Source organism: Danio rerio, chromosome 19 (assembly GCF_049306965.1).
Source record: "Danio rerio strain Tuebingen ecotype United States chromosome 19, GRCz12tu, whole genome shotgun sequence".
Classification (NCBI taxonomy): Eukaryota; Metazoa; Chordata; class Actinopteri; order Cypriniformes; family Danionidae; genus Danio; species Danio rerio.
In genome coordinates, this window is record NC_133194.1 from 33,475,982 (window position 1) to 33,491,459 (window position 15,478).

Genomic DNA, 15,478 nt, shown 5'->3' on the forward strand with positions numbered 1-15,478 from the left:
ACCTTCACATTTATTTTTATCCAAACTTTTTATTCACACTTTTATCCAAAATGATTTCTAAATAAAAAGACAAAATAAAAGAGGCAAATCCCTGACGTAGAGTACATATAAAACACCTTTTATTCATAAAAAGTTTCAAAGCAGTCCCATACGACATATACACGTGTTTGTTCATTTGAAAATCAACTGCAGGAAACGGATGTGTACCTGAATGGCATTAATACAAAATCCAAGTTAAAGTGTTTGTTATTAAAGGCTGTCTACATGTAGCCTCCTGCGCTATTTTTTCATAGAGCTCGGAAGCTTTTTTTCCCTGGATTGAGCTTCAGTGTATGTGACTTTGTCCCTCTGGACACAAATGTAATGACAAAAAGCCTAAATGTGCACTAAAAAGCTGGTCACAGAGAGCTGACAGTGTAAAACCCACAACATCCTCAGGATCCTCAGTCTTCTTCCCCCTCAGACTCAGACTCTGTGGGAGAGAATAAAGGAATATATGTTTGAGATTAACATTTTTCGTTATACCAGAGGGTATTTATATCAAGCTCCTCACCTTCCTCCGCATTCTGAAGCCACTCCACAAATTTCTTCATTTGCTCCAGAAATACACTTTTTCCTTTGGCAGCATGCGCATCTTTGTACCATTTCATAATGGCCTCCTCACTGACCACATCAGCTGGAAGGAGAAACAGACATGAGCTAGGAATAATGTTCATATAACTGGTTGTTCTTGCCGTTTAAACCCCACCAGGCTTATCAACTGTTGTATAAGGCTAAGGGGCTTTATTCTGTAAAAGCAACCAGCTGCACTCTCAGAAATAAAGGTATGAAAGCTGTTACTGAGGCAGTATCATTTCAAAATGTGCACTCCACTTTGGTACCTCAAGGGTATATGTTAACTCAGGAGGTACACTATTGTACTTTTCAGCTACCAATATGAAGCCTTTAGGAACAAATGTGTACCTTTTGAAAAGTGTAGACACGACTTGCCACAGAAAATGGTCTTTAAAAAGTCTTTAATAAATGCAAAGCCTGCAGAAAAAACAACGACTGTACTGAAGTCTTCACTAACCTACTTGTTTCATTATTCAGTCACCAGATGGCGCCAAACAGTCAAAAACAGTGGTGTGACAAAAAATCCTAATTATATTATATTATATTATATTATATTATATTATATTATATTATATTATATTATATTATATTATATTATATTATATTATATTATATTATATTACATTATATTATATTAACTAATAGGCAAGATGATTCAAAGTACCTGTATAAGCCTGTGTTATTTACACAATTTATCACAAGATACAAAATTCCTATTACATTAGAGGAATTTACAATACTAGTGGGGGCAATACCTGAACAGACCTCAGTCAGTTTTATCGGTTTCTCTGGATTTAAGTCTAATAATCACAAAATTATATCTTTAATCTTAAAAGAAAATCTGTCTATACCATATGTTGTTTTTTACTGGAACAATATTTTTAATTAAGTAAACTGGATTCAAGTATGGTCATTACCTCATTTTTTTAATAAATAAGGCAAAAGAAATATTATTTAAATTACTTTATAGAGTTTATCCCACAAAAATATTTCTACAAAATTTTTAAATTGATATCAAATCAGAATGCTGTTTTTGTGAAAGCTTTAATGAAACTATTACACATTTATTTTGGTCTTGCTAATATATTCAACTTTTGTGGATTAATGTTGAAGCTTTTATTGCTCATAATATTTTTAAATCTTTTTCATTTTCTTATAAACATGTGATTTTGGGTTATTGTGTTAAGGATCACTCTTTAAAAGATGCCTTTTTTATTATAAACTTTTTTTTACTATTATGTAAATTTTGCATACATATTTGAAAAAGCAAACCTCTCTTAATGATGCTAGAAAAGAAGTAAAAAAAATTGCATGAAATTTTTTGTATATATGTATTTCCTGTAGTAAAAGTGCATTTAACAACTCTTAATAATAACTAAAATTGTAAAATTGTCTGTAATATATTTGTATGTAATTTGATAATTATGTACCCTTTCCTCTGTGTTCATTTATTTATTTCTTTAAAAAAAATTGTTTAACATGACAATACATTACAGTATTCAGTACAACATAGGAAAATTACAGATTGTCTTATTGTTCTTATTTTCCCACTATCCTCTAAAAATAAAATTACTTAAATCTCTGTGTTTTTTATATTTTTTAAATTTAATTTTGTTTTTTCTCATTTATTCCATTCTTTTTAGGGAATGTAAAGTGATCTTGTTGTATAAGAAAAGTGTACATGTTGGTTCTTGTTAATAATAATAAAAAAGCCTGCGTTATTAGTTAATTCAGTTATTATCTGGGAATAACATACCATGGAATGTCATGATTAACCAATCAGGATAAAGTATTCATGAGGGCCATGTAATAATGATAATTATTCACAATATAACCTTCCCTCAATGAAACAATAACTTGTTTGATGAATGTTGATGAATATAATACTTATGGATAACATGTTTTATTGCAGAACTGGGAGATACATATTATGATATTATGAATGTAGACATGTATTGAAGTTATAAACCGAGTAAATCAATCTAATTTAACATCTGTACATTTATATTTATACTTAAATGTATTTCCAGCTAGTGTTTTTCTTATTTTTGTAATGTAAACTTGATATTGTTTTGCATTTCTGAAATGTAATGAGTTGCTATATGATAACATGACAATGTCTAATTTTAGAATCTAAATAAATTTTTACAAATGTTATTGAACATAAATTTACTTCTACATTGTGTTTTCAAGAAGAGAAAAAAAATCTGTTTTATGATTGATATCAACCAACAGAATATGCAAAAACTAAGAAATTAAAAAGTATCAATTAATCTCAGTTAAGATATTTTGTTAAGAAAAAATATTTATCTTTACAAATATTGCACTGATTGTATTATCATATAAATATTGGTTGAAATGTTATCCACATTTGACAATAAAAGTAGTTTAAATGAAAAATTAACTATCTGGTTTATACAACTCTCAGAAGCTAAACATCTGCCTTCATACTTGAAAACAGAGATTTGACATGTATTGTGATATGTGTCAATTTTGACTGATTTGAAATATTTAACATGATCTATTTTGGTAACATCACACAACCTTACCTCTAAGATATCATTAAAAGCACTGATCAGGTGGGAGATGGTATACCTTTGTAGAAGAGCACCACTATTTTGGAGAAGGACTTCATGAAGTGGATGTTATCATAGCAGTACTCCTGAATCTTGAGCAGTAACACCAGCTCTGATTGACCCTGAGTACTGAACACAGCCAGGAGAGGTGCATAGTGCTAAAAGAGGACAAATAATCACCATTGATCAGTTGAAAATTTTTAACAGTAACATACAGTCAGTTAAAAACCGTCAAAAATCACACAATGAATAAATGAATGTCGTATAAGTCACTATATTACACTAAAGGAGCGTTTACACTGGGTGAAGTCTTTGGAACTCATGAACTGTGTTATGACACTAAATTACAACTACAAGAAGAGTTCTGATGCAATTTCTGAGCTTCAAAGCTTGTGTGCATGTTGAGTAAATCCACTTTTATAGCAAAAAAAAAAGATATTTCCATTGCCTTTAAAATGAAATAACTGAACATAAACATAGGAGGTTGAGAAAAACGCTAATTTTAGAAGAAAATATCAGACGGCACGTTAATTCTTTATTTGTAGATCTACATATCATGAAGACTGAGAAAAAAATTAATGCCACAGACATTCTGAAAAGTAGATTAATATGTGGTTCATAATGTGTCAGTTATTTGCTGTCATGTTATTAGTCAATGATTTTATAAACATTTGCATGACATCTTAGGGTAACATATTAGTTTAAGTAACACCTTACACCATTTACTATTGGCTTATTACCTGCCTATTATTAAGACTTATTAACTGTTTTTTAGCACCTTTAAAATATGAACTTATTTTATGTCGCTAATCCAACAAAATAGATAAACCCAAGAACTAACTTGCTAACTAATAATAAGCAGCAACTTAGTGGTTAATTGGGCTTAGTAAATGGTTTGCTAATGGTATGTGTACATAAAATAAAGTGTGACCAATATTAGTATTAAGCTAATAAAAAACATAATGAAAATAATTATAACCTGACTGTGAAGAAGTAGTTCAAATTAAAAAGAGCAAATACAAATTCCTGCAAATACCAAACACACAAGATAAATAAATGAGAAATAAAACATTGTGCCTCAGTTAACTTGTGTTTGAAATTTTTATTTAAAATTTTTTTTATTTTATTATTTAAATTTTGTACTAAAATGTATTCTCAATTAACAACAAAAATAGGATCAAATTAAATTACACATACACACAAAGGTTAAAAAGAAAAGGTTGGGCCAAATGTTTGTGCATGCTTTATGCAAATAATTAACATGTGGGTCATTCAAACAAAGTTAAAATCCTATTTATGTACATAAAATAAACAAAAGCTTTCAGAAGTTCATTTAAACATTTAAATAGAATTAATATGTGCAAAATAAGACCTACTGTATATTTCATACAAAAACGCAAATGCCATAAATTTAAAGGAAATAGAAATTAAATGTCATCTTAATATGTGCTTTGATTCTTGCTGAAGTGATTTCAATTTAAAATACTACAAACAGAGAGTATTAAACAGTGCAAATAAATAAAAAGTATTGAGTGTATACAGTGTAAAATGATTAGTTTAATTAGAATATGTGAGTTGACCTGTTGCTTTTAGAAGGATTAGTTGACTAGACTTTAAAAAAGTAAGTAAACCCACTGACTTATGTTAAGTAATTGTGTTTGTTGTTAAGTAAATTGTTTAAATAATGTCAACCCAGGCTCATTCTGAAAACGTACCGCTATATACATTTCTGGAGAGCACCAAATACACCCCAGGAGCTACTTTACGCTGTGTATGCTTTTTCAGATCTCAAATTTCTCTCGCGAGTGCCATTGGCGCCTGCTGTTCTCACTTAAATCCACCAGAGGCCGCTGACGACAGACTGAATGACTGACTGACCAATCGACTGACCCACCCTCCTCCTTCCATAACCCCAATTAATAAGGTTTTCAAAAGCACTGTTGCCCTAACCTGATTTTTACCACGTTTTCAGATTTTACCACATTCTCCTTCTGTTATTTACTTGTTTATTTTATTTTTTGGCTTCTGTTTTTGACTTCTGCTTTCTGGAATCGCTCGTCGCCGAACTCGAACCCTATCGTCGTGGTCAACTTCTCTCTGCGTCTTCGCCAACGTACTTGGCAAGCTACATGACAAACTAGCAACAGGAAAGCCGTCCATATGGAGGTAGGCGGTCAGCTGGTAAGCACAAAAAGGAATGCCGTCAGTACCGCCCAGTTCGTTTTAAAGACGAAAGGCAGCCATACTTCTGGCTATATAATTTGCAATCTCCAGAAGTGTATATAGGGCTACGTTTTCAGAATGAGCCTATGTTGAATAATGTGCATGATTATGAACAAAAAAAAAATGAAATCAACTTAACAGTTCCAAGTTACAACGGAATTACTTTAAGTAAAGTCAACTTGATGCTTTAAAGGCAACGAGTTTACTCACTTTCTTGAGCAAAGTAAATAGTCACTTTTTATGGAAATACATAAAGCCAGTGTGTTTGCAGTGTACCTTCAGGTGTTTGAGGGCTTGTTCGGTCACCAGCTCCTCTTTCTTATTCCACTCCACGGCATTCATGAGGCAGGTCCACAGTAAGCCAATCACAGCCTGCTCCTGAAGATCATTCTTCTTCATCTCCTCCTTTACGTACACCACGATCTGAACACAATTCACATTCGAACATATGAAATAAGACTTATGTCTGATGGTTTCCGGAGAAAACAAAAATAAGAAGAGCCGATCCTCACGTGTTTTAGACACTTTATTAGGTATACCTATTCATTACTGGTTGGCACCATCTTCTGTCTTCAGAACTGCCTCAGTTGTTTGCAGCATAATTTTAACAAGATGCTAAAGTTTAAAACTGCTTTGATTTCAGCCAAAATAAGAGACTTTCTCCAGAAGAAAAAAATGTATATTATAATTACTCCTCTGAAACTGTGGTTTATGCTGACATGACATTGGTTTATTATATATCTGCATTAACAAGCTGTTGTTAACTGTTGTTAAATATGCAATTTTTTCCTGGGATAAAACATTTCCAAAGAAAAATGCTATTTTTATTTGTATTTTTAATCATTTATTTATGTAATGATCATACTAAAATAAACAGGCAATGAATATTTTTCTGACCTAATATTACGATGTAAACATTAGATTTTAAGACACTATGAATGTTTAAACTCAGATTATCTGATTCTCATTCGCTCTTGCCATTTTCCTCGATTATCACTACTAATCGCAATTAGCATTAATTGTCATTAATTGTAAAATATTATCTCCTGTCATCATGGCAAAAATAAAAGAAATTGATTATTAGAAATGAGTTATTAAAACTATTATGTTTAGAAATGTGCTGAAAAAAAGTCTTCTTTCCATTAAAAGAATATAAACAGTTGGGTTAATAATTCAGGAGGGCTAATAATTCTGACTTGAACTGTATATTGCTGTATATAACTGTATTATTGTATATTATTTAGTCTTGATATACTGTGCCGCCCTAATTGTACCAATTAAAGTGGCTGGTTAGTGTGTAATATTTCAAGAGTATGAATGTGAAGAGAAGGATTGACCTCTCTGATGGGACACTGCTGCGACAGGCGCTCCTGCAGCTCTTTCTGTAGCTCTTTTCGTGTGCCCAGGGTCTGCTGCGTGCGCAGGAAGTCTGACAGCTCTTTTAGTCCTGCCTCTGTGAAGAACTTTGTGAAGTGCTCCACATTCTGCTTATTGGCAGGGAAGAGTTCCTGCAGTGAGAGTAAATTCAACTACTAGATTAGAAATCAGAGGAAGCTATAATTTACTTAAGACGTACAGTAGAGATCTACCAATTGACTGACCAGCATACTCGCAAAAAATGACATTTGTTGTTTGTTCAAACTACTTATTTAAAACAAGTGGAAACAACAACAATTCTTGAAGGTTTTTTGGGATAATGTAATTGTTTTATGTTAAAGTCCACTTAAATTTGTAAAAACCACTAAAGCCTAGTTCACACTACAGGATTTTAAACATCAGCAGATCGCTGTGCCGTTCACACTACATGACCTGACTTTGTGTCTTTTAATCTCTGTGGTGTTCACACTACGCAACACTCCGTGAACGATCCACAAGAGGGGGGTCACACACTACATGATCTGACAACAACTCATCCCCCATCAGCTCATTCAAGCTACCAAACCACAGCCAATGAAATTTTGAGGGAGGAGTCGTCAGAAAAAAGCTGAACACTATTGGCTGCTTGTTTGCGGATGACATCACTGACAGCGTTTCAAGCTTTGGAGAAAGCATTTAAAAACATCGTCAAATCAGCTGATTTATCAGCGGATTAATCACTCATCTGCAGGTTCCAGTGGATAGATACACAGAGAGTTTTTAATTTTTGTAATTTTATAACTCTTTGAAATAAAACTAACATATTTATAACACCCTGCCGTTTTCTAACTATTAGTGTATTTCTTTCTGACATTGTTATTTTTTTTATTACAAAACAGTAAAGAACTGAGCATTTCTGCCTTAAATTACCATATTGGTCAAAATGACTGCATGCATGTCTAATACTTTTCACTGTGACTTTAAATATGTGTGCATTTTCTTGCCTGGCAACTTCCTGCTAACATAAACAAAACTTTCTGATGGCAAAAACATCAATTTACTTTAGATATCTTTAAAACAGCATATTCTGTGCTGTTAAATAGCTCCTGTTTGAAAGTGGAAATGAAAGCCAAGACCTTTAAGTGTTTTAGTATCTTAACTACATATTTATAGGCTGCATTACCAAAAAAAAGATTATATTTTTAGGGTAATGGTGTCATTAAATATGATGCCAGACATTCAAAGCTTAATTTTAATATCTCAATAATAGCTTTGAATGTAAATATGTTGTGACAATATGGCGTTTTATATGAGAACCGTCAGAATGAGCAGTATGGTAATTCTAATAGTTACAGAATTCTAGTTCCACTGTTAATATAGCCTACTCTCATGTCTGTGCTAACGCAGAATGAAGCGAGTGCACCGATGCCCATTCTGACCAATCACAGATGTTTCTGCTGAGCTCCTGAACACACAGGCACGCGGCTCATGCTGATATGCTCTCTCATTGGCTGCAACTCGTCACTACATCTGACCACACGTGGGGTTGAGTCGGCCGACTGCTCTGGAATATTTAGCATGCTGAATGTTGGATTTCCGTCTGCGAGGTGTCGGCGACGCGTCAGCGAGCCTCGTTGATGCGTTGTTCAGTCGTTCACACAAAAAGAGCGGCGAGCGCCGAGCACCCGCAGATTTCTTCCCGATCACAGCCCGATCTGTCGGCGAGCTCGTTAACTTCCAAATCGGGCTCAAATCAGGCTTAAAATCCTTTAGTGTGAACTAGGCATAAGATAGCTTAATTTCTTCATGTTGTCCCAAAACAAATCGATTATGTGGAACTGAACATTTTTTTACAGTGTACCGTGTTAGTTGAAACAGTTAGTAGTATGGGGAAAAGTGAATTATAAACTATATTTAGCATACATTAGAAAGACGCTGCAGATAAATTATAAGGTTCAACCAATTAAACAAGATACTTTGAAAAATTTTGGAAACCTGTAACCATTGACTTCCATAGTATTTGTTTTTCACTCTATGGACGCCAATGCCTACAGGTTTTCAGCATTCTTTAAAATATCTTCTTTTGTGTTTAACAGATGAAAGAAACTCATAAGGTTTATGACCACTTGAGGGTGAGTAAATAATGAGTAAATTAACATTTTTTGGTGAACTATCCCTATAAGGTTATGAGTGAATTTAGAGGTGTAAAAGCAGGTTATGAGCCTTTCCATGGAAACATAATTTATCGACATAATGGTTTGTCGTCTATTCATAATTTTTAAGAGTTTAATGAACTGAGTATTATAATTGCTTTATTATTATAAATAGCTGTAAGCATCATACCAGGAGTTTCTTATCCAGGTTGGCTTTTCTAAGAGCAGATGTCACAGCATTGGCGTCCTTCTCTGCTATCCAAGCTTTAAACATCTTCACCGCAAAAGAGGCTGATATTCCTACAAAGAAGAGAGTGGCGGAAAGTACAGACTCTGTAATCATATTTTAAACATTACTTTTTCATAAATCATAAATTTTACAGTGAGTTTTTTTTAATCTAATGTAAAGTAATCAAAGACGTTAAAGTGTTTCTTTTGTCAGATTTGATAAATTTGTGTTGGTGGATTTCAATTACAATAATTACAATACATACAATACTTTTTATCTCCTGCATTGAAATATATATATTCACTTCAGCAGCAAACTTCACTTTATTTTTTTTCAGTTGTATTCTAAAGGTTTTTACAGAGGGATATGTTGATACATGATTTTATTTTATTAGCCTTTACTAACATTTTATATATATTTTGGAACCTGACTTCATTTAGTGTTCCTATTATTTTGCTAGAAATGTATGCAATTTAGTTTATATTGACTTAAATAATGCATAATTTAATGCACACAAAAATGATTTATATGCTTTATTCATACATAAAAAAATGCTTGAAATTCTTAATATAACAAATCAATTGGTGAATTATGAAGATAATATTAGATATTTCTTTACTCTGTTCACCTGCAGTCACTTGCCCTAAATAGTAACATGCAAAAAAAGTCCTCATAAAGATCACACAAACCTTCTTTGACAAGATTATCGCTAAAGAGGCTGGTGAGGATTGGTGGTGGCAGTGTGCCGTTGGCCAACAGGACACCTGTTAGCATGGCTAGTTTGGTCTGCTCGGACTCAGTGAAGCCCTTCAGGAACAGAAGAAGCTAGGCAAAGATAATAAATATGAATGAGAGCATATTTCACAGTATATCCGCCTAATGCATATAAATGGAAGCCACTGTTGTCACGTGCTTGTCCTGCAGTGGCACCATTTACAGTAGACACAGTATTCTGGATAATATATTTTAGATAATATGTGCACATAATTACCTTCTTGATTTCTTCTTCAAAGGCTTTCTCCAGATATTTGTACCTTCTGATAAGTTTATTAAACACCTGCGTAAAGACACAATCATACATCTATCACTGTTTTTAGGTGTTTTATAAAGGTTCATAACATATTTGTGTAAAAATACATGAATAATATAAAATGCATACATTAATAAAACAAAACAACATCAACAACACTACTACTATTATTTAGTATCAGGCAACGATTAATTACTATTAATTGCATCCCAAAATACTTTGTATTTCATAATAAATGTGTGAATTGTGTACATTTGTTTTATTAATAAATTATTTATTTCATATATATATATATATATATATATACATACATACAAACACACACATACACACACACACACACACACATATATATTGTATATATGTAAATATTTTGGCTGGATAAGTTGGCGGTTCATTCTGCTGTGGCGACCCCAGATTAATAAAGGGACTATATAAATGAAAATAAATGAATGACATAATGCAATACTAATAGAAATAATAATAATAATAATAATAATAATAATAATAATAATAATAATAATAATAACAATAAGCAATATAAAAATAGTAAAATGTTTGGTAAGAACATTGTTATTATTATAATTATATTAATTATTATAATTATTATTATAAATAACTCAAATGTGCCCCAAGCATATGCCACAGGTTAAAAAAATTATAACAGCATAATTAACATTTAAATCAAACAATAGCTACTACATTAATTGCTAGTTAATTCAACATGACAAAATTACAAAAAAACTGAATTCTGGAGATGCAGACATTTAGTGGCTGTTGATGAGGAGTCATTGTAATCCATGCGATTATCTTGAAATGACACAGTATGAGAGTCATACTGCTTCTATAGTGAGGATTTGGGGACTAAGTACATTTAATGCAATTTTGTAACTGGATTCCTCCACTTCTCTGCCACTTTGATACCAGCTGCTTATTTTTCATATACAACGATGGGGAAAAAGCCAAATGGGACGTTCACCTGAGCATAGCTGCGAATAGTGGTGTGGTTTTCCTCCGCGTTGAACACACAGTGCTGCGTCACCTTGGTCTTGTCCGCGTCGTCAATGCGTGTTCCTCCGGGAGCTGAAAGCGGGAAAGTGAGGTTAGAGGTTAATGCTGTAAATCCTCTGAGAGCACAGAGCTGTCATTGTTAACCCCTACTGAGGAAGTACCTGCTGTACACTCATAACTGACATGAGCGCACATTACAGTAACTACATTACTGGTCGTAAAATATTCGTAAAATATTCGTAAGATTTTTTTAAAAGTTATTTAAAATAATTAAAATAAAATAAAATTAAAATAATTGTTTTCTGAGTGCATGTAGTTTAATGTAATTTATTCTGGAGATGCAATGCTGAATTTGTTGTATCATTACTGCATTCATTTGATTGAAAATACAGCAAAAATTGGAAATATTATTACTAGTTAAAATAAGTGTTTTGTATGGGAATGTAGTTAAAAATGCAATTTATTCCTGCAATTTACTGCAGAACTTTTAGTACTATTAATCTATAAATTGCATTTATTTGATCATTACTGGTTAAAATACATGTTTTTTTATGGATGTAGTTTAAAATAGAGTTTATTCCAGCGATTTAATGCTGCATTTTTTAAATAAAAAATAAGGAGTTTAAAAAAAAAAATTGTGAAATATTACTACTTGTTAAAATAACTCTTTTCTAGTAAATGTGGTTTAAAATGTCATTTATGCATGAGTTAATGCTGAATTATTAATAGCCATACTTTCTAAACTACATTTATTTGATTGAAAACACAGTTAAAAACTCTCTTTTTTTATTTTATTGAGAACGATTTGGTGCTTGTAAACAGGGCTTGACATTAACATCCGCCAACCTGTCAAATGTGGGTAGATTTCAGCTGTGGCGGGTTAGACAGACACTCCCACTAGACACTTTGGCTGGTTGAAAATAATTTTTAAACTGCAGTTTTTTTTTAAATGTAGGGTTCGACAATAAAAACACGACTAAAAAAAACAACTGTTCACGTGAGTAAAACAAAGCAGGTGAATACAGAATGAAAGTAGGATCACGTGCACGGTGAGACACAGTCTATCCTTTAGTGTCGCGCGATGTGTGCAAGTGTTTAAAAGTGTGCACGCTCCTGTTTCCATGCGTGAAGCAACCGTTCCTGGAAACGCAAAGCTGAAATCAGTTTTCTTTGAGATAGACTGGACAAAAAGCGATGCTTATACACCACTTTCAAGAGCTCGAGATTTGAAAATAAGCTTTCGTCTTAAAAATTCTTTGAGCAGATTATTATTGGGCCTAACGTTACTTTGTGAAATGTGATATAGTACCATTTACCATTCAGTTTCCACAAAACTAAGCGGCAGGATTAATATAGTTTTTCCAAAAAATCATGCAAGAAATGTCCATATAGAGATAGCTAGGTGAGGCAAACATATTGAATCACAACATATTGAGTTTGGTGATATTTATTTGGTGTTGTGCAAATAACAAAATAAGTCCTTTACTCATTGACAACATGACCCTGTAAATATCACTACTGTTAAAAGGGAAAAAAGTGACACTGCCCCGTTATAGCATTCATTTTCCCTAGAATCTGCAGTCAAACATATGCTAAAGTACAGCAAACATTTCCAATGAGTCTGTGTTGTTTATTTCTAAATAAAGTGATCCAGTGAAGAAAGAGCTCAAGAAGTATAAGCCTCTGTACTCAGACTGAATTCAATCAGCGTATTGCCTTCACTCCAAAATATGACATGGTTTCTCAATGTACTCCACGCACATTACAATGCAGTGCCTTATGGGCTAATCCACAGGTGAGTTAACAACTTTAGATCCCATTCAGAGATTTGCTGCAGATTACAGTGTCGATCCACTGATCCATTGATTGGTCAATGTAATATTTCCAATCCTACAATCAGATAGTATAAGATAATAAGATCATTAAACCGGCTTTTCTATGAAGCGCAAAAGAGAATATGACAAAAAGTGCGCATTTGCTCACAAAATGATTGTGCTCCCCATATGTTTGTTAAATCATTCATAACAATAAATACTTGAAACATTTTGTGAAAGGCATCTAGCCACTTATTTCTCCCCGAGCGCTGGAACCAATAGCTGCCCACTACTCCTATACACTGTGTGTGTGTACGCTCACGTCTCACTTGCGTGTGTGCACTTGGATTGGTTAAAAGCAGTGAACCAATTTCGAGTAAGGGTACTTGTCAATATATACTTCACTTCACTCAATTTTGAGTCAGTGAGTTGTTAACCCAAGACTTACTATGACAAGATTATTTAATCATTGTGTTTTCTCTTGCAAATATGACCAACTGACATATAATCTTTCTCCCAACATATATTATTTGTTATATATTATAGGACGGTGGCAAAAAAACAAGCACATTTAATTATCATTTTGGTGCTGCACTGTAATTCTTAAATAGAGTCCACATCAACTTCAGTGGCATATAAAGATCAATATGAACCAAAACATATTGCAGAAGAACACAACAATACACACACACACACACACACACACACACACACACACACGTGAAAATGATCAAAATCCTATGGTGTAGAAAGATTTATGTTTCAATACAACTACTGAACGTGCAATACAACAATATTGTAATGCTTTGAGCCAAAAAAAATGTAGAGGTCTTGCTAATTTTTAAATTTAATATGCTGGGCTTGAGTAGATTGGAGCTAGATCTTATCTTCAATGTACAGGGCAATATTACAACACAATACAACACAATAATTCATTAATATATCCACTCTAATTTCACGGAGTTCAGTATTTGTTAAGGATTTATAAGGGCAAAGGTCACCTTGGGGAAATCCAGTGATGTGGATTTGAGCTTAATCTCTATTTTAACAGCAGTCTTCTGCTCATCAGCTATGCTTACACTGTAGATGGAGTAATCTGATTGTTGACTGGACGCTTGACCAAGCTGCTGTCCTTCCGCTCTCGCTGTCCTGAGGGCTTTATATAAAGCCAGAGTAAACCTTTTAGCTGTAATTGGGTTGACAGAGACCGTGCCATCCTGGAAACATGTCGACCAGTGAAACTGAACCAAGTCTACAGACAGCCAACAAGCTAAGTACCTATAGTAATGATAGAATCACATTATTTACTAATAAAATGGAATGAATATATTTTTATCAATTGCATACATCTTATCCTAACCAAACTCACAGAATAAACCTTTTTAATTTGTTTTTACTTTTTAATATAGTTAGTAGTAATAAGTAAGTAATGTGCATTAATTGTGTATGGCCATACACACAGAGCACTTTACAAAAATGAGGGGAGTCTGTCCTCACCATCACATGTACCACCAATTGTCACAGTGCACAGTGATATAGTATAACACAGTCAAGTGTAGTGTACTATATTGTTTTACATTCCCGTAGTGTGCACAGAGTGATTGAGGGTCTATAGTGAAATTTAAAAAAGTAATATCAATGATGTTTTTACAAAGATTTATGTGAAATAAGTTTTTAAATAATTCAATCAAACACTTTTACCTAATAAACTATTTAATACCACTGTTTATTCATTCATTCACTTACCTTCAGCTTAGTCCCTTTATTCATCGAGGGTCGCCACAGTGGAATGAACCGCTAACTTATTCAGCATATGTTTTATGCAGCGGAAACCCTTCCAACTACAACCCAGTACTGGGAAACACCCATACACACTCATTCACACACTATGTCCATTTTAGTTTATTCAATTCACCTATAGCGCATGTCTTTTGATTGTGGGAGAAACTGCAGCATCTGGAGGAAACCCAAACGAACATGGGGAGAACATACAAACTCCACACAGAAATGCCAACTGGCCTAGCTGGGACTCAAGCCAGAGACCTTCTTGCTGTGAGGCGACAGTGCTAACCACTGAGCCACCGTGTCGCCCTTACCATATTTCAATTGAAATTAAATATTAACTTTTGCTGCCGACAGATTTACGAGTATCATATAATGTACACACACACACACACACACACACACACACACACACACACACACGTTGTGTATATACATATGCATATCCTGTATGTACACATACAAATGCACAAACACATACTCACACAGCATTTATTTGCTCAAAAATAGTCAAATTGTGAAATATTTATATCATAAAAGTACAGTTTTCTATATTTTTAAAATTCAATTTTTCCTGTGATATTAAAGCTGAACATAGTAAAGTGTGATTTGATTTGAAGGCATGTGCCTAATTTATTCAATTTATTTATTCTAATTTATTCATTCATTCACTCATTTTCTTGTCTGCT

At 33.2% G+C, this 15,478-nt stretch overlaps 1 protein-coding gene across 11 annotated transcripts in view; it reads right to left on the reverse strand.

Annotated features, from left to right (window-relative positions):
* Positions 1 to 97: 97 nt before the first annotated feature.
* Positions 98 to 15,478, reverse strand: part of bzw2 (basic leucine zipper and W2 domains 2) — a 33,711-nt gene continuing 18,330 nt past the window's right edge. For 7 of the 11 annotated variants that reach the window (XM_005159605.5, XM_068215051.2, NM_200918.1 and 4 more), the window contains 9 exon segments: positions 11,162 to 11,265; positions 10,144 to 10,209; positions 9,842 to 9,977; positions 9,114 to 9,223; positions 6,752 to 6,922; positions 5,691 to 5,837; positions 3,211 to 3,349; positions 554 to 676; positions 98 to 472 (listed from right to left, as the gene is read on the reverse strand). In XM_005159605.5, the coding sequence (XP_005159662.1) occupies positions 444 to 472; positions 554 to 676; positions 3,211 to 3,349; positions 5,691 to 5,837; positions 6,752 to 6,922; positions 9,114 to 9,223; positions 9,842 to 9,977; positions 10,144 to 10,209; positions 11,162 to 11,265 (1,025 nt within the window). In that variant the 3' untranslated portion in view covers positions 98 to 443. 11 annotated transcript variants of the gene reach the window in all.